Consider the following 27,003-nt stretch of genomic DNA (forward strand, 5'->3'; position numbering starts at 1 on the left):
ACTGCAGGGATGCTGTGCTGGAACACTGCTAGAGGCACCAAGCAGCAAATTCAGGGAGGGTTTTTGGGATGTGAAACCCACAAGAGCTCATGGGAATGTTTGCCCAATTCTCATTTTATTTACCTGCATTTCCCTCCTGGAGAGCTGTCCCCTGCTGGGACACATCAAGCCTTTGTCAGAAGGCCCAAAACTCAGAACAATCCACTCCACAGGGGTCTAAAGAGGGAATTTCTGTCCCATGGGGTGGGGGAAGAGGAAAAGAAAATTAAAAATGGGATTTTTTATGAGAATGGTAAAAAATCTCAGTCAAAGAGCACATTTTGGTTAGTTCAGGAGGAGGAACACCCCGATGTCCTGCACAGTGACAAAGCCACCACGCTCAGATCCCACTGGTTTCATTCCCAGCAGATGAGGCCACAAATCACATCCCCAGGAGCTGGGACCAGAGCTGCAGATCCCTCAGCCAACACTGATGCATTAGGATTTTAGCTGTTATATTTTTCATCTATTTGTAATCCTGCAGTTCTGCAGTGTATAACTCCAAACTCCACGTGCAGTGTGAGCTGCTGCTTCCCCATTTTGGGCAGACACAACAATTCCTCTCCAGGCCTGGCAATCAAGGACACATCACTGCCTCAGGGCCTGAGAGATGGAAACAAAAGTGAGTTTGGGGGGAGCAAATTTGGAGTGAATAACTTCATTACCTGAAACTGTAATTGGAAGATTAACCCCCAATATGCAAATGGCCCAAACCTGTGACCCATGGTCCATTTTTGGGTGTAGCCCCTGGGGAGCTTCATCTGCCCTAAATGTACCTGGAGGCCCTTCAATAAATATGACTGCTTTTTATTCCCTTAAGTCTGTCTGGCCTGTGGTTTTAGGTAGCTCCAAAAAGGCATTGACACCCTCTGCCCTCCTCCTCCTCCTCACAGAGCCCAAGGCTGCTCCAGCAGCACTTCCAGGGAATGATGCCTTTGCTGGTAGGGAACAGCTCCAAAGGGAGGAACTTGGAGGCTTCATTGCAAAAACAGCAGGGTGAGTTTGAGGTGAAATTCCTGGCCTCTGTTTTGTTCCTGAGGATTTCTGCAGGACAAAGCCCCGTGCTGCTCCTGATGGTCCTCTCCCGACACCCCGTGCTGGACACAGCACTGGGGCCCTGATTTCCCAGCTGGATGTGCTCAGAAAGCCCCCCAGTTTTGCTTTCTTTGTGATTGAGAAACCCAAAGGCCTCATGTGACTTTGTAGATGACTTCACACATTCAGAGAGCAGGAAGGAAGCCGAGCTGCTCTCACTTCTCTTTCTGTGGGGTGGCTGCAAATCCAACCTCATTAACTCAGGAGTGCTCAGAGGGACCCGAAAATGACTGCCCAAACCCCACCCGAGCCCCCCAGATGCTGTTGCTTCAACATCAAGACAGCGACAGTGGCCCTGGGCATCTTCCACATGGTGAGTCCTACAAGGGGGCAGGAACAGGGAGACAGGAAAAGAGGTGGGACCTCTCCAGGAGGTGCATTGTTGTGGGTTTGGTCACAGGGTTCCCTGCCACTGGAATGTTCTCTGTTCCCAGGAGGAAAACCCAGTGAGTTAAGAGGGATGAACAAAAGGTGGTGGGGGACAGGGAGAAGTGAAATTCACTGCACTGTGGGGGTTTGAATGATTTTTTCCGGGCTCTGCCAATTGGAGCCCAGGGAAACTCGCTCTGCTTCCTGATTTTCTGCTCAGTGCAGGGCTCCTACCTGAGAGAATCCAGAGCCTGCCGGGTGGGAAAGGGCAGCACTGGCAGTGGGAGTGTGGGAATGGGGCACTGGAGGGATTTGGGGGCTGGATGAGCAGAGGGTGATGGGCAGAGCTGCCTCCTCTGGGTCTCTTTTGGTTTCCATTGGGATCATGGCTGTGTCTAGAAGCTGCTCAGGGCAGGGATGGCAGAGCAGGAGAGCCTGGAGACCCCTCTCTCCCACGCTCCTGGCTGCACTGAGGGGCTTTAGGTGCTTTCAGCCACCCTGAGGATGTGGTTGCTTGCATGGCTGCTTTATTAAAATAATCCCTGTGCTGCTCTGGGTGTGCACAGTCAGCATTTGGGAGCCCTTGGGGAGGTAACGGGGCTCTCACAGGTCCCTGGGACAGCAGAGCGGGAGCTGGGGACCTGCAGCCTGCAGAAATCCCATGGGAATGGCAGCTGTGGCACAGGACGGTCCCCCCTCTTCCCTGGAGCAGCAGGAACTGTACCATCCCTCTTGCCCTTGGAAACCGGGGTAATTTTTGGATAAGTCTTGTCTTAGTTTCAGAGCGATCACACAATACCAATCATTTTTCCCCCCTTCCTCTTCTCTCCCTTTCTGATGGTGCAGCTGCAGCTGGGCAGGGGGAGGGGAAGGGAAAAGGGGATTTATACCTTCACTAATTTGTTCCATCAGTGCTGGGGCTTTGGATCAGGATAAATTCCTGCTGCAGGTGCCAGGGATGAATCCCAGCCGTGCTGGGTGAGAGCAGTGCCACCAAGGAGCTCTCAGTCTCTGTGGCAAGGTCTTCCCCTCCCACAAATCAGCTCTGCCTCGCTGCTGATCTCTTCAGAGACAACTGGAATAAATCCTGGGCGTTCTGGAGCAGACGGGGAGGAGGGGGGCAGTGAGGAGGGGACAGGGATGTGTGATCAGCAAACTCCACTGGCTGTGAGGAGGTGACCTGCAGGTGACTTTCAAAGACAGCACTGGGGAGTTTGTGCTGCTCTTCAGGCCTCAAGGTGTTTGACAGAGAGATTTAAGATCAGGGCTGGAAACCTGTTCCAGTGCAGGAACAGAATTCCCTTCCTGCTGCTCCTTGATTGGAGCCAGAGGAGCCTTGGGAAGCCTTGTCTGGCCTCAGCTGCACTCCAGCTCCTCTCTTTGGCAGCTCTGTAACTCACAGAGCAGAAATTCCCCTCTGGAACCCTCCCAGGTCCTGTCCTCACCTCTGGACACAACTCAGGTGAGCTCAGAGTGGCATTCACTGAGCTCTCACCAGGCTGGGGATGACCCAGGGGTCCCACAGAGCCTGAGCTGCTTCTCCTGGAACAAATCGACCAAGGAGGCAGCAGGAGAAGATGAAATGTTGTGAAAGGAAACCAAATGAGAACTCAAAGCACTCCTCACTTCATCCCCGGCTGCCACAAGAGCCACTTGGAAACTCAAGAGAGAAAAGGAGAAGCTCTGACAGGGCAGTGGTTTTGGGCGGTGTTTTTTGTGCTGGTGTCCCCAGAACAGCCCAGCACCCAGAGCACCCTGTCCCTGTCCCCATCCCTGTCCCCATCCCTGTTCCCATCCCTGTCCCTGTCCCCATCCCTGTCCCTGTCCCTGTCCCTGTCCCTGTCTCTGTCCCTGTCCCTGTCCCCATCCCCATCCCTGTCCCTGTCCCTGTCCCTGTCCCTGTCCCTGTCCCTGTCCCCTGTCCCTGTCCCTGTCTCTGTCCCTGTCCCTGTCCCTGTCCCTGTCCCCTGTCCCTGTCCTTGTCCCTGTCCCTGTCCCTGTCCCTGTCCCCTGTCCCTGTCCCCTGTCCCTGTCCCTGTCCCTGTCCCTGTCCCCATCCCTGTCCCTGTCCCCGTCCCCATCCCTGTCCCTGTCCCTGTCCCCTGTCCCTTGTCCCTGTCCCCAGTGGCTCCTGTTCCCCACGGTTTCAAGATCCTCTTGCAGAAACCCCTGCTGTGAAACAGAAGAGGAGCAGGGCCACGTGCAAAAAGATAAATCACCTGGAGATCAGTCAAGCTGCAAATATTTCAGGGAAAAAAACAACAAACCAAACATGGCCTCTAAGAGCAGTTTAACCCCTCTGCAGCTGCAGCAGGATTGTCCCCAGGGAATGGGGGCTCTGTGTGTCAGATTCTGCCTTCAAGTCACTCTAATTTATCTCCCTTGATTTAATGACTGGATTTATCTCAGTCCTACATTATTTCATAATATTCTGTATCATGGAATCCTGGAATGTCTCGAGCTGGAAGGGATCCACAAGGATTCTCAGGTCCAGCCCCTGGCCCTGCCCAGACCCCCACCAGCCCCACCCTGGGCATCCCTGGGGCTCTGGCAGCCTCGGGGCCGTGCCCATTCCCTGGGCAGCCTGGGCAGTGCCAGCACCTCTGGGGGAAGAACCTTTCCCTGAGCTCCAGCCTGCCCTGCCCTGGCCCAGCTCCAGCCGTCCATTTCTGGGGATTCAGATTTCTTCTACCAAGAACTGTGAAGTTTCCTTTGCAGACAGGCAGCAAGAAGATGGGGATTACTCCAGAAGTTCCAGCTCCACGAGATCAGGGATCAGAGATCAGGGGAGTTGAGTACCTGGAAGTGAAATCCTCTGATTTAAGGGAACTGGGTATTTTTCTGTGTGAAATGAGGTTTTGGTTTCTGTGGGAGCTGAGGGTGGATCTGCAGAGGGAGTAGCTGAGCAAGGAGTGCAGGGCAGGCACCACATCCATCCTCCTATTTCTTCCTCCCAAAAGGCCCCTCTGCAGAGGGTTTGTCCCCTTGGATGTGCATGCCCTGCAGGAATAAGGAAGGCTCCCCAGCGTGCCAAAGCCAGCTGCTGGAGGGTGTCCTGTGCTGGCCTGGCTCTCCATGCCAAGGGAAAGGCCTGGAGGTCTCTGCTGGCGGCTCACAGCTCAGTGCTTCTTTCTTTCTACACAAGATGGAAAACTTTAAACCAACTTCTGCCTTAAAAGTCTCCCGAGTCTCTGAGGCTGGGCTGGGGTTTCCTGCCATGTCCTTATCTTGTGTGACTGCACTTGGTCTGGGTTGTGTGGCTCATTTCCTCACCAGCAAGGAAACCAGGGCCTCGTTTTTCTCTGCAGACATCAGAGAGGGTTCCTCACGCTCAGCTTCAGCCTCTGGATCTGCTGGATGGGATGGGGGAGTTTGGGGTTTGCTGTCCTGCTCTCACCCACTCCTCTTTCAGAATAAAACTGATATTTAGGGCCCAGCTTATCCATTTTGCTCAGGCCTCCTTTTAAGTGGAACCTGAAAGATCAATTTCTGCCCGTATTTCCCAAGCTGGCAATTGAGGGGTTGGACCAACAGCAGAAATAAAGGCAGCAAAAAGTGTTTGGGAGCCTGAACATGAAACCTCTCAGCCACCTTGCAGTCAGGTGTGATCTCCATGCGTCTTCATTAAGAGATCCCTCTCCTCCCAAGGGGTGCCAGCAGCTGTAAAGACACTTTAGATCGATGCAATTTCATCCTTGACAGGGTTCAGAGCTGCCCTGGGAGCTGAAATACTGTTCCATTAAGCTGAACTCGTGTTAACTTTGTCGTGTCCTCGTGTAATGAGATCTGGATATTCCTCTTTTTCTTGCCAGCTCATGAGCAAATTGCAAAGTTCATTTACTTAATTGAAAAAAAAGGGAAGACAGCAGAGTGACTCTTGAACAAGCTGGTATCAGACAGGCCCAGGGAAAACCTGATACATCCTTCCTTCTCACTCAGACTCCGGACAGAATTTTAAATTCAGAGGGACGGGGTGGGCCGGGGCTCGCAGCCCCCTCACAGCCCAGCGTGGCTGGGAGCGCCACAGTTGCGGATGCTGCAGCTGGGGGCTCAGAAAGTTGGTGAATTTGGTTTGAAATTATTTCTAGGTCTTCTGCGGCTGACACAGAGGCAGAGGGAGGGGCTGTGCTCAGCTCCTGTCACCTCCCAGCCTCGCTTCCCCCTTTCTGGGACAGGGCAGAGCCTTCCCTCCCATAGCTCCTTTGCAAGGGCAGCACAGCTCCCCTGGCTGGGCATCCCCGCTGCCCAAAGCGTGTCTGGATCCCTCTGAAAACCCAGACCCACCCTCTGCCCAGCCCCAGCCCGTGCAGCAGCTGGCTCTGGGCTGTTCCAGCAGCCCCAGTTTGCAAACGCAAGCCCAGACCACAGCAGTGCCACTTCCTCCTCGCCCGCGGCGCTGCTCGGGCTGTGGTTGAGGTGAAAGGTTGGTGCAGCTCTGGTGGAAAAGTTGCTTCAGCTCTGCCTGAGCAGGTGCTGATGTGGGGGGCAGATAGGGCCAGAGGGCTCAGGGTCACGGAGAGGGGCAGCTGGAGGGACCCCAGGGACACTGGTGCCACTCCCTGCTCCTGCAGGGCCATCCCAGAGCTCAGGGCACAGCAGGGTGTCCCTGTGGCTCTGGAATGTCCCCGGGAGGAGACTCCAGCCCCTCTCTGGGCTCTGCTCAGGGCTGGCACTGCCCAGGGCAGCTCCTGGGCTCAGCCCCTGCCCGGGGCTCTGGGGCAGAGCTGGGCCTGGAGCAGAGCTGGGGCTGCTCTGCCCTCCTGCACACAGGGACGGACAGGGATGGACAGGGACAGACAGGGACGGACAGGGACACCCTCAGGAATAGACAGGGACAGCCAGGGACATCCTCAGGGATGGACAGGGACACACAGGGACAGACAGGGATGGACAGGAATGGACAGGGATGGACAGGGACAGACAGGGACAGACAGGGATGGACAGGGATGGACAGGGACAGACAGGGACACACAGGGACAGACAGGGATGGACAGGGATGGACAGGGACATCCTCAGGGATGGACAGGGACACACAGGGATGGACAGGGACAGACAGGGACACACAGGGACGGACAGGGATAGACAGGGACATCCTCAGGGATGGACAGGGACAGCCAGGGACAGCCAGGGACAGACAGGGGGACATGGGGACAGGCAGGGACAGACAGGGACACGCAGGGACATCCTCAGTGATGGACAGGGACACCCTCAGGGATGGACAGGGACACACAGAGACACACAGGGACAGACAGGGACATCCTCAGGGATGGACAGGGACAGCCAGGGACAGCCAGGGATAGCCAGGGACAGACAGGGGGACATGGGGACAGGCAAGGACGGACAGGGACACGCAGGGACATCCTCAGGGATGGACAGGGACAAACAGGGACACACAGGGACAGACAGGGACATCCTCAGGGATGACAGGGACAGCCAGGGACACCCTCAGGGATGGACAGAGCAGCTGTGGCTGCCCCTGAATCCCTGGCAGTGCCCAAGGCCAGGTTGGACTTTGGGGCTTGGAGCAGCCTGGGACAATGGGAGGTGTCCCTGCACATGGCAGGAGTGGGATGGGATGAGCTTTCCAATCCCTTCCTACCCATGGGCAAATCCCTTCCAAATGTGGGCAATGGTTCCCACATTTCCCATGGAGCAATATTCCCAAATATTTCCCGTGGATGGGTTGGAGGCTGCTCTGCTCAGCTCAGCCCCCAGTGCAGGGTGCAAACCCCTTCCTGCAGAGATTTCCCAGGACGGCAGCAGGGAATGACCCAGCAGGGAATGACCCAGCATGTTCCATCCTTTCTGGGATTCCCTGATTCCATGGCAATCTCCTAAGCTGGATGCAGACATCCCTGGGTGAGTGCAGAAGTTCAGGGCCAGGACTGAGCCTGCAGCTCTGGACCTCCCTCCATCTCCCAGCTCATTAAGGTCCAGACAGAATGAGACCTGGAGGCTTGAGGTTTGATGGTCCACTTGGAAAACCTGGGGAAAATCATTCCAGTTCAATGTGAAAAAGAACATTTTGAGATTTTCCTCAAATAAGGGAAAGAAAATGATGGTTTTGTCAATGGAGTGGCACAGCTGCTCTTACAGGGAGATCTTTCATCTTTTTTGTGTTTCTTTTTACTCTTTGGAATACTGGTATTGCATTTTCCTAGACTCTGGAGCAAAAGGCAATTTCAAAACATGAAACCAGGATAAAAACCATTGAAACAAAACTCGCTGCCTTTGTCATTTCTCCATCTTCCTTCTGCTGGCAGTTATATCCAAAATATTAATAAACTAATAGCTGTTGTCTCAGAATTTCCTGGGATTTAAACGCTTTGTGTTCGGCTCACTTGGAGACGCATCCATCCAGCATTCCCTGGAAATAAATTGACTGCTGGGAATTGGGTCCAAGGTCCCTGAATTGTGTTTTTTGCTTTGTTCTCCAGGTCATGAGCATCCTGCTGCTGATCGAGTATTCCCTGGAGGTGGCCAATGGGAAGGGCTTCTGCAAAGACCTGGACAACAATTACTACAGAATTGGTGGGTCCTGGGAATATTGGGAAGCAGCTGTGGGGCAGGGAAGGGTCCCTCAGTCTTGCATTGCTTTCTCTGCCTTTCCCATCAAGGAATTTGGAATTCTGGGTCAACAGCTCAGGAAGGAATTTAGGCTCTCTTAGGGTTTGCTTTAGGCCGAGGCTGTGTTGGAGATCAATGTGGAGCCCAGAGAAATTTTTATTTCAGAGGAGCAGCCCAAACTCTGCAGCACCTGCAGAGTCCTTCAGCTCCCCTGGAATCTCCTGTGGGTTCCCCTGGCAATCCTGGTTTCCCTTCCTCTCCCTTTTCCCCAGCTGTGGATCATTCCAGCCTCACACATACTCCTGACCTCCTTCACGTTCTGGGCATTTCCAGGGAAACACTGAAGTGTCCCAGAATTCCTCAATGGACAGAGAGGACAACTCCCACCCCACACTGATCTCATGGATGTGTGGGCTGTGGGACACTGCCACCAACACACCAACACCCCTCCATGCCATGGAGCCATTGCCATGGAGCCATCCCTGTGGAACCATTCCCATGGAGCCATTGCCATGGAGCCATTCCTCTGGAATCATTCCCATGGAACCATTCCCATGAAGCCATTGCCATGGGACCATTCCCATAGAGCCATTCCCATGGAGCCATTCCCATGGAGCCATTGCCATGGAGCCATTTCCAAGGAGCCATTCCTCTGGAACCATTGCCATGGAGCCATTCATGTGGAGCCATTCCCATGAGACCATTTCCATGGGACCATTTCCATGGAGCTATTGCCATGGAGCCATTTCTGTGGAACCATTCCCGTGGAACCACTGCCATTGAGCCATTCCCATGGAGCCATTCCCAAGGAACCATTCCCAAGGAACCATTCCCAAGGAACCATTCCCATGGAGCCATTCCCATGGGACCATTTCCATGGAGCCATTCCCATGGAGGCATTTCCATGAAGCCATTTCCATGGAGTCATTTCCATGAAGCCATTCCCATGGAGGCATTTCCTTGAAGCCATTTCCATGGAGCCATTTCCATGGAGCCATTTCCATGGGACCATTTCCATAGAGCCATTCCCATGGAGCCATTTCCAAGGAACCATTCCCATGGAGCCATTCTCATGGAGCCATTCCCATGCAGCCATTCCCATGGAGCCATTCCCATGGAGCCATTTCCATGGAGCCATTCCCATGGAGCCATTGCCAAGGAGGCATTCCCATGGAGCCATCCCTGTGGAACCATTCCCATGAGACCATTCCCATGGGGCCATTTCCATGGAGCCATTCCCATGGAGCCATTCCCATGGAGCCAGTCCTGTGGCTCTCCTGCCTCTCAACTGGACAGACTCACACCACCCCTCCCTCCCCATGGCCCCCATTCCCAGATTTTCCCAGCCCCTGGTGTATTTTTCCAGAGCATTGGTGGCTGGAAGAGGCAGCCAAGCTATCCCATAGCTGACAGTTCCTGAAGAATTTAATTCCTCCAGGAGGAAGCAGCTCAGATCCTTGCAAAGACATGGAGCAGCCTCATGAGCTGCCATCTAAGAAAACAAATCCCTCAAATATTGCCTAACCAGGATGTTCTGCCGGAACTGTTTGGAAAAAAATGTTCAGGTGGATTTTCCTTTCTTGAGTTCTTTTTCCCCGTGAAAAACCACGATCTGAGAGAACGCTGGGAGCAAAAGAAGGAACCCAGGCCCCCTCCCTGCCCCATCCATGCCCATGGAGAGAAAACACAACCCCTGGCAGCCAGGAATTGCTATTCCCTGATTCTCCAGAGCTGAAAATTCCCTGTATGTGGAGGAAAAGGAGGCTGAGTATGGGTTCCTGCACATTCCAAACCCTCCTGTCCCCAGGACAGGAGTCAGAAATAGGGAAAAGCACCACACCAGCAATAGGCACTGCCTGGTGAAGTAATAAAAGCTGGATTCACGTTTTTCCAAGGAAAGAGGCAGCACTGGGATCCCCAGGGTGTTTGACATCAGCACTCAAAGGTTTGGTTCATCCAAGAGAATCATGGAATGTTCAGAGTGGAAGGGATTTTAATCACCCAGTTCCAAGGGGAAGGGTATCAGTGAGCAAAAAACGGGAATTTAGGTGAGTCCTGCTGAGAGGAACCCAAGCAAGGGGAAGTGCAATGCTTCTCACATTTCCCATGGAGCAATATTCCCAAATATTCCTGTGGATGGGTTGGAGGCTGCTGTGCTCAGCTCAGCCCCCAGTGCAAGGTGCAAACCCCTTCTGCAGAGCTTTCCAAGGAAATAACACAGCAGGAAATGATCCAGCAGGGAATAACACAGCAGGGAATAACACAGCAGGCTCCAGAGCCATCTCTGGGATCAGCACAAGGATTCAGGGAGCATCCATCCATCCATCCATCCATTCATCCATCATCCATCCATCCATCATTCATCCATCCATCCATCCATCCATCCATCCATCCATCCATCATCCATCCATCCATCCATCCATCCATCCATCCATCCATCATCCATCCATCCATCCATCCATCCATCCATCATCCATCCATCCATCCATCCATCCATCATTCATCCATCCATCCATCCATCCATCCATCCATCCATCATCCATCCATCCATCATCCATCCATCCATCCATCCATCCATCCATCCATCCATCCATCATCCATCCCTCCATCATCCATCCATCATCCATCCCTCCATCATCCATCCATCCATCCATCCATCCATCCATCCATCCATCCATCCATCATCCATCCATCCATCATCCATTCATCATTCATCGATCATCCATCCATCCATCCATCCATCCATCCATCCATCATCCATCATCCATCCATCCATCCATCCATCATCCATCCATCCATCCATCCATCCATCCATCCATCATCCATCCATCCATCCATCCATTCATTCATCCATCCATCCATCCATCCATCCATCCATCCATCATCCATCCATCCATCCATCCATCCATCCATCCATCCATCCATCATCCATCCATCCATCCATCCATCCATCCATCCATCCATCCATCCATCATCCATCATCCATCCATCCCTGTAAAACGTGTTCCCACTTCCAATTTTTATGGGAATTGAGGAACATGATGCACGTGTGACCTCAAGTGTTTCCTTCCTCTTTCAGGGTTTGTTTGTTTTGCTGTTTCATGGCAGTTTTTGGGTTGGGTTGGCTTGGTGTTTGTTTTGTTTTTGCTTGTAGTTTTGGGAGTTTTGTTTGTTTGGTTGGTTTTTTTGGTTTTGTTTGATCGTTTTTGTTTGGTTTTTTTTTTGTTTGTTTGTTTGTGTATTTTGGTTTTCTGTTGGGGTTTTGTTTGGTTTTTTGTTTGTTGGTTTGGATTCTTGTTTGCTTGGGGGTTTTGTTTGTGTTTTTGTTTGGCTTTTTGGTTTTTGTTTGTTTGGGGGTTTTTGTTTGTTTGTTTGTTTGGGGGGTTGGAATTGAGGATTTTTTTTTGGTTGTGTTTTTTTGGGTTTTTGTCCATGGCACCAAGACACCCCTGGTGCCAGCAGGGAGGATGACTCTGTTTCCTGGGAACAAACGGGAGGCAGCCAGCCCATGGAAAGTTGTTTTCCCTTGGTTTTTCTTTTCTTCCCATTGCTTTGTGTTTGCGGGGTTGTGGAAGTTTTGTTTCTTTGTTATTTTGTTTGAGGGGGGGTTTGATCCAGGTTCTGCTTGGAAAATCCAGCTGGGCAATTAGCTGGCAATGGCTGCTTCCCAATTAATTAGGGATCCTGCCAGAGAGCTGGAGCAGGAGCCCATGGAGAGAGAAAGGCAGGAAAATGTGTCTGTGCTGGACCTCAGAAAATCCTGGGATAAGGAGAGAAACCCTCTCTGGGCAAATTCCTGAGTGCTGGTGCTGGACAAAACCCAGGGGAAAAGGCCTTGGGAGATTGGGTTTTAGTGGGATTGGAATTGGCTCCTTTAGGAAAAAGGCTTTGGGAATTTGGGATTTAATGGGATTGGGATTGGCTCCTTTAGGGAAAAGGCTTTGGGAGTCTGGTTTTTAATGGGATTGGGATTGGCTCCTTTAGGGAAAAGATTTTGGAAGCCTGGTTTTTAATGGGATTGGGATTGGCTCCTTTAGGGCTGATCCCACAAAGGCTGAGTCTGGCTCCTTTTTTAAGATCTGTTTTGGGTTTAGGCTGTTCCCTGTTAATCTTTGGCTCTTCGTGTGCCACATCCCAGCCTTGGTTCTACTCCCCTGTTCCTCAAAGGTGGGGTTGTTGTTCTGCCTTGGAATTCCAATTGGAATGCTCTTTCCCACACCTGTGGGAGCAGCAGTGGCTGCCTTTGGAGGGAGCTGCCACAGAGCTGCTTTTTGTGCTCCTGATTTTCTCCAGGAAAATGCCTTTTCCCCCTCTCCCTCGGGGTTTGCTGGGTTTGGGGGCTCTCTCTTCACTGTTCATGGAGATTTCTTCCTCCTCTGGGTCTCGATTCCCACAGGCTGGGGAGGAGCAGCCATCAAAGAGCAGTCATCAAATCCATGATTTCCTTTCCTACCTGCGGATATTGTGATCTCAGAGCTCTCAGTGTTGTGTTTGAATGGATTTTATCTTTAGTAATTTGATATTTACTGGATTACTGATTCCAGTCCCATCCCAGTGTTGTTCTGAATTCATGGAATCCAGACCTGCTCTGGAAAATGACATCAAGGCCACAGTTTCCTTTCCTGCTCAGGATATTGTGCTCTCAGAGCTCTCAGTGCTGTGTTTAATGGGGTTTGTGTTTAATCACTTCATATTTACTGAATTATTGATCCCAGTCCCACCTCAGTGCTGTTCTCAACTCACTGGGGTTTTATCAGGTTATGAAGAAAAGCTGATTCCTTGCTTTGCACCATCACAGCCCTCCTTTCCTGGTACAGGGTGAGTGGATAATTCAGATCATTCCCTGTATCCCACCCCTCCAGATGGCCCCAGTCCCCTCAAAATCAGCTTTTTTGGTTCCCTGGGGGGTTGCAGCCTCCCCAGAGGGTTTTTCCCCAAAGCCTGAGGAAGGAAGAGGCTCCTTGTGCTGGGGAGAGGAAGTTCTGGCCAGAGCTTCTTTGCACACTGAAAGTTTCCCATCAGCAAAGCTCATTTCTGAGGAGATTTAAAGAACAGACAGCAGGGGAATTGAAAATCCCTTTTATATCAATTTAAATGAATTTAAATTGCATTTAAATGAACTCTGTCAGCAGAGGGAGGATGGGAGGGGCGGTGCTGCTGCTGCCACCTGCCCAGATGTGGCTCAGGAAGGTTTTCAACAAACCTGGAATTGTTCCAGAGCTTCTCAGTGACATTTTTAGTCCTTTCTGGAGCTGGGGGTAGATTTGTGTCCCTTTAGCCTGGGGGGAATCTTTGCATTTCCCCCTAAACACAGCAAATGTCCAAATTCTGATAAAGTTACCATTGTCAGGGTCACCTGCCTGAAAAACAGGGACAGGTTTCTCTGCCTTGACTTCTTTAGGAATCATTTTATCCTTTTGGCAACAACTCCCCCCTCCACCAAAGAAAAAACAAAACAAAAAGCCAAAAAATCCCAAAACAAACAAAAAGCAAAACAAAAAAATAGATTTAATTAATAAATATTTACTGTAATAAAGAATATCCCCTTATAGAAAGGGAATAAAGAATGATTTGGGTCTGCCCAAGCACTGAAATCTTCCCTCACCAAAGGGGCACCAAAGCTCCAGGTGAACACCCAGAGCTGGGGGAGATGGAGATGCATTTTCCTGGGGAAAAAAGGGTGATATGGAGCAGTTAAGGATTTCAGAGCAGCTGGAATGTGACTGGGATTCTACAGGCACGATTCCCAGAGTTCTTGAGAAAACAGTGGGGGAGTGGTGTATAAAACAATTAGGCACTGGATTTATTCATAGTTGCATGGAATATCCTCAGTTGGAAGGGACCCCAAGGACCATCAGTGCTATGCACCTATGGGAAGGATCAGCTGTTTAAAAAAAAAGACAGAAAAATTAAAACTTTGGGTTTTTTCTAGCAGAATTAAACCCTTTCTTGAAGCACTCAGAAAATGAAGAACCCAAACTGGCCAGTGCTGATTTAAACTCAGGTGAAACAGAAGGAAAGGAGCTGGAGGGAGCTCTGGGAAAGGTTGTGCAGAGACTGATAAAAAAAAAGCAGCAGAGTTTTGCCTCTGGAGAGGTGAATCAGCAGCAGGGCAGGCTGTGATTGCAGGAGGGAAAATTGCTTCCAGGCAAAGGTAGAGCAGGAACTCTGTGGGTATGAAACATCACCCTCAAAACAAAAGCAGCTGCCAAAAATCACCTTAAACCCCCTCACATGGCATTTTGAGGTGTCACTTGCATCCCACAGCTGCAGGGTGGGGGAAGAGATCCCCCCCAACCTTCCCTGGGGTGAAAATTCCTGCTCTTCTCTGAGAGGTTCTGAAGATCCTTCAGCATTTCACTGCTTGTTCCTTCATCTGCCTTCCAGCCTCTAAATAATTTCCAGCTCAGGGAAATTTTGATATGAAATTTGGCTCAGAGCTAAGAGCCAAAAGCCCTCTGGGTTTTTTAATACTTCATTTTGTAGCCTGGGATATTAAACATTTCAGGCCTTGGTTCCCTCAAGCTCACAACCTACAGCACCTGGTGGATACAGGAACTTCAAAGAGAGATGAAAAATGGGTGTAAAAAGAGAAAAGAGGGTTAATTCCAGCTGCATGGCAGTAATTCCTGCACAGACACAATTCTTTGTGCCAGGTTGAACCCTCTCTTAGGGGTGTGATGGAGCTGGGACATCTTTTGGTGACGTGGTGATTCCTTTTATTTTTTTTATCCTTTTCAGCTGATATCACCACCAGTTTCATGCTGATCCTCATGTTGTTCGTCATCAGCTTCCACCTCCTGCTCGGGGTGCTCAAGGTATGTTTCCCACAAATGACCCTCAGGGTCTGGATGGTGCTCACTGGAATGGTGGTCAAAAAAAGCAGGAAAACCACCCAGAATCACACAGGAAAAAAGGCAGATAAAAATCACAGAACCACAGAATCACACAGGAAAAAAGGCAAATTAAAAATGTCTCCTGGTCCCAGAGGGAGAGAGGGACTGGTTTGAAGCCTCAGGTTCCTGTGAAAAGCTTCAAACACCCAGATTTACCAAATCTGGGCATAATTTCCATCGGAGTTGCATTTGAAGCTGCTAAATAAAGGAGATTTTATGATTTAGAAAGGTTTTCTTGCCTCATTTCCTTGCCCTGTTGCAACTCAGGTCCCATGAGAGAACTGTCACTGCCGTGCTGCAGCTGGGACTCATCTCCCAGTGCAGGAGGAGGAATGACCAGGCCTGGGGCTGGAGACCCCAGGAATCTGATGGCAGAGCTCTAAGCATTAAACCCCACCCAAATAACCCAGTTCTCCCTCTGCAGAGGTGAATTTCAGGGACAGCTGGATGTCACCTCTGATAGGAAGTGCTAATGTCACAGAGTGAGAATTCACAGAAATTTTCCAAAGGGGTGAAAAAAGTCAGCATTGATGCCCTGTTTTCTCTGGATCAGTGGTCATTGAAATCAGAAATTCCAGGGAAGTGTTAATTCTTGGAGCACCATCGAAGGCGCTCCATTCCAGGTGTTGCCAGCTGGTCTCATTTCCCACTTGGAATGGAAATAACCATTAAATATTGTCGCACTACGACACGAAATAACTCACACACCCTCTCTAAGATCAAAAGAGTAAATGGAAGTAACTTTTATTTCTGATTTCATAATACATAGAATTATAAAAGTGACAGTGGATTGGAAGAAGAAATTGCCACTTCTCCAACCACACTGGTCAAACCAACAGTCTATCAATTCTCTTCTCCCACACAGAAGAATGCAAAACAATCATTATTTACATGAACAGTGTGTGAGAACTCCAGTAGAAATATGTAAACATCAGAAGGCTTTTAAAATAACTTTAAAACTTTTAAAAGTACAGGGTGACGAAATACAATGGTTATATAATAAATAACCATCACTGCTTTTCCTTCTCAGAAGAGGGAGCGGTTCCTGATCCCCTTCTTGGCTCTGCAAGTCATCGATTTCCTCCTGAGCCTCCTGACCATGTTCAGCTCCTACATCCAGGTGCCAGCGATCATCTCGGTGTCCTCCCTGGGCCACACGGTGGGTGACAGCTCCTCCTCCTTGTTGGAACCCTCACTGAGAAATTCAGACTCTGTGCTGCCAGGCACTGACCCCCAGGAGAACTCTGCACTGACCTGAGGCCGTGGAGAGGCTTCCAAAATGGAATGGCAGAACTGGGATTGTGGGGATGGAGTTTGAACAGTAGTGTGTGATATCACAGGGTGGGAAACTCAGAGTTTGAGGGTTTAGAATGTGGTAATATTTATATGAAGCAAAATAGAGGTTGTGGGGTGGAGGCTGGTCTTCCTTCTCCTTCTCCTTCTCCTTCTCCTTCTCCTTCTCCTTCTCCTTCTCCTTCTCCTTCTCCTTCTCCTTCTCCTTCTCCTTCTCCTTCTCCTTCTCCTTCTCCTTCTCCTTCTCCTTCTCCTTCTCCTTCTCCTTCTCCTTCTCCTTCTCCTTCTCCTTCTCCTTCTCCTTCTCCTTCTCCTTCTCCTTCTCCTTCTCCTTCTCCTTCTCCTTCTCCTTCTCCTTCTCCTTCTTCTCCTTCTCCTTCTCCTTCTTCTCCTCCATGGGTTTGGGCAGTTTTCTGCCATTGGATAAAAAAGTCCTCATGTGGGCACGGGTGGTTGGTTATTGGGTTAAAAGTGAAAGTAATTTAGGTGTCATTTCTTGGTTGGACAGTTTCTCCTTAAAAGGCCTTGTAGAAAGAGAGGCACAGCTCCATTTCCAGTGTGTCAGAGTGAAGTGCTGCAGAACTCAGGGTTTGTGGGACTGTGACAGAGATAAGAACTAACAAACACCTGAGTCCAAATGAGAAATAACATCTCACGATTTAAGCCTGACCCTGGCAGAAAAGAAGCAAAGATTCTGCACCTCCCAAGGGCTCTTGGCTTTCCTGAGATGAGGAATGCATGGAATGGAGGATCATTCCTTTGGGGTGGTTCTTCATGGAATCATCTAGGTTGGAATGAAGGATCTTTACCCTGGGCTGTGGTTTGTCATGGAATCCTTTAGGTTGGAAAATTCATTTAGGGTCCTGGAAGGGTGGAATGAAGGATCTTTACCCTGGGCCGTGGTTCTTCATGGGATCCTTTAGGATGAAAAAGACTTGTAGGATCTGGAAGGTTGGAATAAAGGATTGTTACCTTGGGCTGTGGTTCTACATGGAATCCTTTCGTTTGGAATAAAGGATCATTATCATAGGCTGCAATTCTTCACGGAATCATTCAGGGTGCAAAACACCTTTAGGATCCTGGAAGGTTGGAGTAAAGGATCATTGTGGTTTGTTATGGAATCCTTTAGGTTGGAAAATGCACTTAGGGTCCTGGAAGGTTGGAATAAAGGATGGCTACCTTAGACTGTGGTTCTTCATGGAATCCTTTAGGTTGGAGTAAAGGATCAATATCTTGAGCTGCAATTCTTCATGGAATCATTCAGTATAGAAAAGGCCTTTAGGATCCTGGAAGGTTGGAATGAAGGATCATAACCTTGGGCTGTGGTTTGTCATGAAATCCTTTCATTTGGAAAAGACTTAGGATCCTGAATCCAGATGTGAGGTGGTTTCTCCTGGCTAGACAGGATGCAATCCTTGGAGGCAGAAGGAAACCAGTGGCAGCTGGGATGTTTATCTTCCCCTGTCTTGAAATGTTGATTTTCTCCTGGCTTTGAGGGAGGTGGCTCTGGGTGTGCCCCCGACAGGAGGGGTTTGCTGGAGATAAACTGAGATTGTCACTGCTCTGGCCAGGGGCTTCTGTGGAGCTCAGATGAAGCCCCAGAAACAGTTTGGTCACTCTTTGGGCCAGCAGAAGGGAAGGTTTGGGTTGAGTTTAAGGGAATTTAGTGGCTTAGACTCCATGTGAAGCAAATACAGGCTCTGTGTAAAGTGTGAATAATCTGCAGAAGTGACCCAATCCTGTGATTGTAACCCAGTTCCTGTCCCCTCAGCAGGGCCACGCCAGGACTCCCCTGCTGGCGCTGCAGCTGCTGGATTTCTGCCTGAGCATCCTCACCCTGTGCAGCTCCTACATGGAGGTGCCCACCTACCTCAGCCTCAAGCCTGTGGACAGTGGGGTAGGTCTGGAGCCAGCTCTGCTCATTTCCCACACTGGGAACTCCTATAAATTCCCATTCCATGGCTGTGCAGCTTCTCTGGAGCACCCCAAGCTGCTCAGTTTGACAACAAAGATCGTTTTCCATGTTCTCCCCAGCACTGCTCCTGACTGACAGCTCCTGTGTTCCTTAAAAATAAACCTTGTTTCTCCTTATAGGGGTCTGATGGATGCAAATTGTGGAGCTGCCTGCATGGAAAATGCCTCAAATTTCATCTTTATTAAACAATCTTATTTAATAAGTCCTACCTCAGTGTTGTTTTCAACAGATGGAATCATCTCATTCCTAGGGAAGGATGGAGACACTGATTTAAGGCCCTGGTATCACAGTCCCAAGTTTCCCCCTCCAGAGAAAAGAGCAGGAAAATCCCAGTCTGGTGGCAAAAGTGGAAATTAAATTTTTAAAAGTTAATTTAAACAGTGCTTTGCCCAAGGAGTGGAAGCAGCAAGAAGAAAACAATACCCCTGTGACGCTGCTGCCAGTGAAAATTCCTCATTCCTTGTTCTGTCTGAACCTTGGACCCCTCTCTGTGGGTGCCCCTGGCAGAGGGAATGAGTGTTTTGGGCTGACACCTGAGTGTTTTGGGCTGAGACCTTCTCCCTTTTCCCCCAGGGCTCTTTGCCAGCCCTGGAGAAGCTGCCAGCAGAGGAGTATGCCAAAGTGATGATCACCTTCACCATCGCCTTCGTGGCTGTGCTCATCCTCAAGGTAAGGACTTCCTCCTCTGAAGTGGGGCTTCTCCAGGAAAATTCAGCTTTAATTCTCTCCCAAATCTGCCTTGCTGGGTGTCCTAGATTAGAGGAAATTTGGGAGAAAACCTCTGGAAGGAGCCCCCAGAAAACAAACCCCCACAGTCCCTCCTGACTCACCTGGTTTGGGAAAAATTTTCTCTGAGAGAAGTGGAAAAGAACCTGTTTATTTAACAAACAAAGCACTCCCCAGCAATGAACAACACCAGATGACAAAAAAACCCTTTCACCACTCTGCAGAGATGAACAAATCCAGAAAGTCTTTCCTGGGAGTGGCCGCCGGGTCTGGGCGCTGGGGATTGCTCTGGGCACTGGGGATGGCTGCTGCAGATCACAGAGCGCAGGCTCTGGGTGCTCCTCGGGGTTCCCAGGTCCTGTCTGGAGCAGGTTGGATGGTATTCAGGAAAGGGAAAGGGAAAAGAAACAGTCCAGGGAAAGAATTGGACTGCTGAGCTAAACTAACAAGCAAAAGCAAAGGCAAAAACAGCAGCAAGAGCAAGCAAAGCAAAGCAAAGCAAAGCCAGCACCAGCCTCTTCTAGACAACAGACCATGAGGGAGGTGAGCCGGCTGATAACAAGACAAAACAAACCTTCACTTTCTGAGTCGGTTCTGAAAGCACAGAACAGAATTATCAAACACACACAGAACACACGACTGGGGATACAAACACCATAACGTCACCCCATGACACTGGGCTCTCCTCAGGTGTGGGAAACTTTGAGATAAGAAATGCTGACTTAGAAATGCCATAGAATAGACTTTGTTGAGAGAGAAGTGGAGCTAGAAACAAGTTTCAAAAGACAGCCTTGCAAATAAAACTAGATGCTTTGGAGAGGCAGAACTATGAAAGATGCAGTGCAGTAGGGCCCAGGAGGGATAATTTTAGGTGATTGGCTTGAAGGCATTTACAGCACGGTGTGGCTAAAGCTGATAGGCCAAGAAATGCTTCTAATAGTTGGCTTTTGATTGTGATAGTGTGAATTTTAACATTGTATTGTCTCACCCTTCTCATGAGACTGAAAATGGAATAAAAGTTTTTAAAACACCTCTCAGTTACCCCACCTCTGGGTCAGAAAAAGCTTAATCCAACACTTGGGCACAGTGGGAGCTGTGCCTCCATACGGTTTATCCAAATCTCTGTCTTTACTCTTCTGTGTGAGTTACGAAGCAAAATCCCTCTTACATCCCCAAATCATCACTGTCCATTCCTGTCAAGGAGGAGAAAAAGGTCGAAAAAACCACAGCAAAGTCCCCTGCTGTAAAGTGCCCAAATAAATGAGATTATTGAGCAGCAGGTGAGATCCTTCAGTGGGTGAGTGGCTGTGCCCTCTCTGATGGGAGCAGGGTTCTGCACCCTGATACTCCCAAAGTTCATTAAAGCCAGGAGCTAAGCCCTGCTGGTGCCTCAGGAAGCTCCACTAGAGACGGGTCTTATTCTTCTGTTGCTTCAGTGCCTCAGAGAACTGATTTTTCACCTTCAGGCCCACGAAGAAAACCAGAGTCTTGCAGGTACTTGGGCAGAAAGTGCTGCTCGTGAGCTGGAAACCATTTTCTCCTCTGAGCCCTCCAGGTGGGCCAGATAAGCCAGTGGGGAGTGGAGAGTTTTGTATGGATGCACTCCAGGCATGGCTTTAAAATCTCTTTTAACATTTGCACGGAATGTGCAGCCGGAACAAAGATAACCCGGAGCCCCAGCTGGCAGGAATCTCCCTGCCCTGGCAAATGGATTAATTGGAATTTTCCACAGCTTTACCCACAAAATGCTGGACTTGCAGTGGGTTTTTGTGTTGGGGTTGTAAGAGGAGGGGTGGGGTGTGAAAATAAAACCCCAAAAAGCCACCAGGACTCCCATCCTTTAATCCCAGTGCCAATCCCTCTCCTCTTCCATGGGTAAAATCCCATGGAATTCTCTCCCTGCAGCCTCCCAGCTCAGGGCAGCAGAGGGCTGGCTCTGCTTTACCTGTGGCGGCAGAATCAGTTCAGAATTCCATGGAAAAATATTCCAAGGGCAGGGTGATGCTGCCATTGCACCATTAGGGCAATTCCACTCTGCATCCGTGAGTGATCCTAAATCCATGGGCTGAGGGGGTTGGAGGCACCTTTAGGTTCTTCTCACTTCCACTGTGCCAGGGGCTCCAGCCTGGCCTTGGACACTTCCAGGGATGGCAGGTGGGCAAGTATTCCAATTTATTTCCCTTTGGAATGACAAAGGCCTCCAGTACCACAGGGATAAGAAAGCAGAAATTAAGGGGAATAAAACATCCCCTGTGATTTTGATTTATTTCAAAACCAAAATCGGGAAGTGCATTCCTTTTTGTACTATTTAAATTTATTTCAAAATCAAAATGGGGGAATGCATTCCTTTGTTGCATGATTTTGAGGTATTTCAAAACAAAAATCAAGGAATGCAGTCCTTTGTTGAGTGATTTTTATTTATTTCCAAACCAAAATTGAGGAATGCATTCCTTTGTTGTATGATTTTATTTCAAAACCAAAATCAGGGAATGAAGTAGTTTGTATGATTTAATATCGAAACTAAACTCAGGGAGTGCATTCCTTTTCTGTGTGGATTTTATTTATTTCTTAGATTTATTTTTTTAAAGACTTTTTATATTTCTAGGATTTTTTTCATGCATAAGTGGAGGTTTTTACCCAGTTTCTATGACAGCTCCAGATTTGCTCTCTGGATGAGGAGGCTTTGGAAGCAGGAAGGGTTTTGCAACATTCCCAAAAGATGCTCAAAGTTTGGATTTACCTCCGATCTCTGGAATGCTGAGATTGATTTTTTTCAGCTCAGATATTTCATTCATTTTTTTCTCTTTCTCTTGGCTTGGCGGCAGCACAGACAGCCCCCATTGTCCTGGGCATGCTTAGCTGCACAGCCCAGGTTTGGGATCTGTGGCTCCCTGTGTTCCCTGAAAATCCCAACTGCTCCCGAGCACCTTCCCAGGCCAACACAAACACCAGGCACACGACTCGTGCTGCTCGGAGCAGGGAAAATATTGATTTAACAGGGCCAGCCCCACAGACCCCGCTTATTTCCCTGGGCCACAACCCCTCAATCAACCCTTTTTCCTCAGAAAATGGATAAATATCCATTTATTGCATGGATAAATCCATGGGGTGCCAGAAGGTCCTGTCAGGGAAGTGTGAAAATGGGATTTTGCTGAATGAAGGGATTTTTGGGGCAGTCCTTGTATCTCTGTGGAGCCTCTGGTGCTTTCCTGAGGCAGCCAGACTTTGTAACCTGCTCTGAAAAACGACATCAAGGCCATGATTTCCTTTCCTACCTCGGGATATTGTGATCTCAGAGGTCTCAATGGATTTTATGTTTAATCATTTTATATTTCCTGGATTATTGATCCCAGTTCCACCCCAGAGTTGTGATGAGATTATTTTATGTTTACTGGATTTTCAGTCCCACCTCAGTGTTTTGAATTAATGGAATCCAGAAATTATAATGTGCTCTGAAAAATGATATCAAATCCACTATTTCCTTTCCTACCTGTGGATATTGTGATCTCAGAGCTCTCAGTGTTGTGTTTTAATGGATTTTATGTTTAACCATTTGATATTTACTGAATTACTGATCCCAGTCCCATCCCATTCTGAATTCATGGGCTCCAGACTTTGCAACCTGCTCCGAAAAATGACATCAAGGCCATGATTTCCTTTCCTACCTGCGGATATTGTGATCTCAGAGCTCTCAGTGTTGTGTTTGAATGGATTTTATCTTTAATCATTTGATATTTACTGGATTACTGATCCCAGTCCCATCCCAGCGTTGTTCTGAATTCATGGAATCCAGACCTGCTCTGGAAAATGACATCAAGGCCACAGTTTCCTTTCCTGCCCAGGATATTGTGCTCTCAGAGCTCTCCGTGCTGTGTTTAATTTGTGATTAATCACTTCATATTTACTAAATTATTGATCCCAGTCCCATCACATTCCCAGGGAAAGGTGTAGACACTGATTTAAGGCCCTGGGATCGTGGTCCCAAATTTCTCCATCCAGAGAAAAGAGCAGGAGAATCCCGGGCTGGTGGCAAAAGGGGAAATTCCCTTTCTGCCCTGCAGTGCCATGGGAAAATGTCCTTTTCCTTCCCTTTTCCCTCTTTTCCAGGCCTACATGTTCAAGTGTGTCCTGAGCTGCTTTAAGTTCATCAAGGCCAGCAGGAGGGATGAGGAGAAAGTGGAGCCACACACAGTGGAAAAGGTGAGGAAAAGTGAATTTACCCCGAAAGTGGAGCCAAAACACTGGAAAAGGTGAGGAAAAGTGAATTTACCCCGAAAATGGAGCCAAAACACTGGAAAAGGTGAGGAAAAGTGAATTTACCCCGAAAGTGGAGCCACGCACAGTGGAAAAGGTGAGGAAAAGGTGAATTTGTTCCTGGAAGTGGAGTCACAAGCAGTGGAAAAGTGAATTTTCTCTGGAATAACTCAGCCCTGCAGCTCCACCAGCAGAATTCCTACAGCAAAGGGATCAGCCAAAAATCCCCCAGGAATTGCACTACCATTTCCACAAGAAGTGGAAAAGGGGTGTAAAAATGAATTTATTCCTGAAAATGGGCTCAAAAGCAGTGGGAAAGATGAGGAAAAGTTTATTTATTCCATGAACAGGAATCCTTTAGACTGGTGATCCTTATCTCTCCTTTTTTTGGGATCTGATAGAATTTCCAACCCTTCAAATCCCCAGTAGCAAGTGGCAATAATCAGCTTTTAATCACAATATATTAATTTAATTTTACTTCTGCATAAAACCTTTAAAGTCAATGTGCAAGAAGGTGAAAGACAGGCATGGCAGATAAATTCCTGATCCAGGAATTTGGGGTTAATTCCAGCGGGACTTTGGTTTCCATTGCTAAAAGTGTTTAAAAACAGCTTTTTCTTCATTTTTTCCGTCAGAGAGTTTGGGATTTTCAGTGTTGGAAGGATGGGTGGGAAGGAAAGAGGGAGGGACACGGAATGCTGAGGGGTTGGGAATGCTGAGGGATTGGGAATGCTGAGGAGATGGAATGCTGAGGGGATGGAATGCTGAGGGGATGGAATGCTGAGGGATTGGGAATGCTGAGGGTATGGAATGCTGAGGGATTGGGAATGCTGAGGGGATTGGGAATGCTGAGGGTATGGAATGCTGAGGGATTGGGAATTCTGAGGGATGTGGAATGCTGAGGGATGGGGAATGCTGAGGGATTGGGAATACTGAGGGATTGGGAATGCTGAGAGATTGGGAATGCTGAGGGGATGGAATTCTGAGGGATGTGGAATGCTGAGGGATAGGGAAAGCTGAGGGATGGGGAATGCTGAGGGATGGGGAATGCTGAGGGATTGGGAATGCTGAGGGATTGGGAATGCTGAGGGATTGGGAATGCTGAGGGATTGGGAATTCTGAGGGATGTGGAATGCTGAGGGATGGGGAATGCTGAGGGATTGGGAATGCTGAGGGATGTGGAATGCTGAGGGATTGGGAAATCTGTGCCCCTCTGCACAATTCCTCAGCTTCCCCCGGGAATGAGGCTGGGGTTCCGCACAGTCAGGAGCCTTGAGCCATCCATTGTGCCGGGAACGGGGGCAGCACTGGCACACGGGGGATCCAAGCCCCGCAGGCCCCAGCTCTGCTGGATTTCTGCCCCTCGTGCCCCAGATCCCAAGCGGTTCCCTGTCCCTGCTTGGAACCAGGCAGAGGAGCCCTGGTGTGTGGAAGAAAACAACTCTACACTTGTCCAAGTTGTGAAGTTGGTCTGATTTATTTCAGTGTTGGACACATGCGGGATCGCTCCCCCAAAGGACAGTGCACCTCTGAAATTCTTGAGTCTATTTTATCCCCTAACCTCTTGCATATGCATAAAGTTTCACGACAGGTTCATGCATATTTATTTCCTAGCCCCGTTTCATATTAAAACTGTCTCATCAGTTTTTATGAGCCTGTGCAGTTCTCTAGTAACGTCGTTGTAACATTGCTGTGTCTCCAACTTAGCTTTAGTTTTCTTTTTAAGGCTGGTGGGGCCCCTCCTTATCTCTCTTTAATTTAGAAACTTGTGGGTTTTATAAGTAACTTTAATTTTTTTTGTTTGTTCTGTAGGTTTTCTGTGAGCACAGTAAGTTAGTACATGAAATAAGCTTAGCAAGCTATAGACAAAACAAGTTAAAACAGCACTCTTGAGCTAAATCTGAATTAGTTTCTCCTTCAAGTTGGATTTCTAACTCTCTGTCTCAGCCCCCCAGGATGAAATCCCTGTGATGCCATGACCTTTGGTCTCTTGCAGGCCGTGCTGCCGTCCTATGAGGAAGCCCTGGAACTGCCTTCCAAGGACTGTCCCCCTCCCTACGTGACCATCTGAGCCCGGCCTGGGGGAGAGCTGCACCAGGCACTGCTGCTGCCCCTCCCCGCGGAGCCCAGAGCTCACCCAGAGCCGCTCCCAGCTTTATCCAGCCACGTCCTGCCAGGGAACTGCGGGGCCTTGTCCCCCAAAACTTCCTGACCCTGGCACCCCAAGTTCCTGACCCTGGCACCTCAGTTTATTGACCCTGTCACCTCCATTTCCTGTACCTGGCACCCCAAGTTCCTGACCCTGGCACCTCCATTTCCTGACCCTGGCACCCCAAGTTCCTGACCCTGGCACCTCCATTTCCTGACCCTGGCACCCCAAATTCCTGACCCTGGCACCCCAGGTTCCTGACCCTGGCACCCCAAGTTCCTGACCCTGGCACCTCCATTTCCTGACCCTGGCACCTTCATTTCCTGACCCTGGCACCCCAAGTTCCTGACCCTGGCACCTCAGTTTATTGACCCTGGCACCTCCATTTCCTGACCCTGGCACCTTCATTTCCTGACCCTGGCACCCCAGGTTCCTGACCCTGGCACCCCAAGTTCCTGACCCTGGCACCTCCATTTCCTGACCCTGGCACCCCAAAGTCCTGACCCTGGCACCCCAGGTTCCTGACCCTGGCATCCCAAGTTCCTGACCCTGGCATCCCAAGTTCCTGACCCTGGCACCTTCATTTCCTGACCCTGGCACCCCAAATTCCTGACCCTGGCACCCCAAATTCCTGACCCTGGCACCTTCATTTCCTGACCCTGGCACCCCAGGTTCCTGACCCTGGCTCTGGTTGCCGTCCCTGGAATCTGGGATTTGGCTGCCGTGGGTGCAGGGCTGGCCTGAGCCCTGCCAGCTTTGCTCTGTGCCACGAGGATGGTGGATCTCCTCTGGCTCAGTCTGACCTTTAGGAAGTGGGATTAAGGGATTGTCCTGGTGTAGGGCAATCCTGGGAGAAAAGCTTCTAAAAGGGTTTCTTCTAGAAAACCAAATTCAAGTGGTTCCTCCCCTAACTGGCTAAAGAAAAACATTTTCTTGGAGAAAAGTGGAAAAAACTGCTTATTTAATAGGCAAAGCATTCATCAGCACAAAAAAATGAACAATATTAAACAATAAAACCTCTTGCCACTCCAAAAAAGGATGAAAACCCAGAAAGTCTCTCTGTGGGCTGTAGTTCAGCTCACTCAGTCCCTTATCAGTCTCTTATCAGTCTCTTATCAGTCCCTCTGGTGAAAATGGAAAATGGAAATGCTCCATGGGACATGGAAATCCCATGTCAAACTATGACAGGGATGCACAGGGAAGGAATTTTCTCTGGGATAACCCAGCCCTGCAGCTCAAGCTGCAGAATTCCTACAGCAAAGGGAGCAGCCAAAAATCCCTGGGAATTGCAGCCCTCACCCTGTCTGCTTGTGGTGATTGACAGCCACCCAGAATATCCAGCTCTGCCTTTTCATACCTGACTGCATGCATTTTTCTGTGCTTTTATATCACTTGGAAAACGAGTTCCAATTAAAATAAAAATGTTAATGGCTTACAAACTGTGAGTCTGGTTTCTGAGGGTATCTGATTGCTGAGTGAAGGAAGAAATAATTTGATTTTTAAAAAATATTAGTGAGCAAAAAATGGTGCTTTGACCTTGGCCTGATCTTTCTCATGATTGTGCTGCTGGCAAAGGAAAAGCTGATATTTCTGTTTTGATTTCCTCTCAAAACCTGCCTCTCTGCCTTATCAGCAGGGAT

The 27,003-nt window shown here is 49.2% G+C and overlaps 1 protein-coding gene across 2 annotated transcripts; it reads left to right on the plus strand.

The window, feature by feature from the left end:
- Positions 1–1,238: 1,238 nt before the first annotated feature.
- LAPTM5 (lysosomal protein transmembrane 5) lies at positions 1,239–26,802 on the plus strand. 2 transcript variants are annotated; one of them, XM_021528391.4, is made up of 8 exons: positions 1,239–1,447; positions 7,941–8,034; positions 14,812–14,888; positions 15,997–16,125; positions 18,031–18,156; positions 18,808–18,903; positions 23,068–23,160; positions 25,211–26,802. In XM_021528391.4, exons 1-8 carry the CDS (start codon positions 1,361–1,363, stop codon positions 25,283–25,285), a joined length of 777 nt encoding a protein of 258 aa, XP_021384066.1. In that variant the 5' UTR covers positions 1,239–1,360; the 3' UTR covers positions 25,286–26,802. The 2 variants fall into 2 exon arrangements, with proteins under 2 accessions (XP_021384066.1, XP_021384067.1); XM_021528392.4 differs by having other exon boundaries at positions 1,252–1,447; positions 18,034–18,156.
- Positions 26,803–27,003: the final 201 nt, after the last annotated feature.

The sequence above is a fragment of the Lonchura striata genome, chromosome 23 (genome assembly GCF_050655825.1).
Source record: "Lonchura striata isolate lonStrDom1 chromosome 23, ASM5065582v1, whole genome shotgun sequence".
NCBI lineage: Eukaryota > Metazoa > Chordata > Aves > Passeriformes > Estrildidae > Lonchura > Lonchura striata.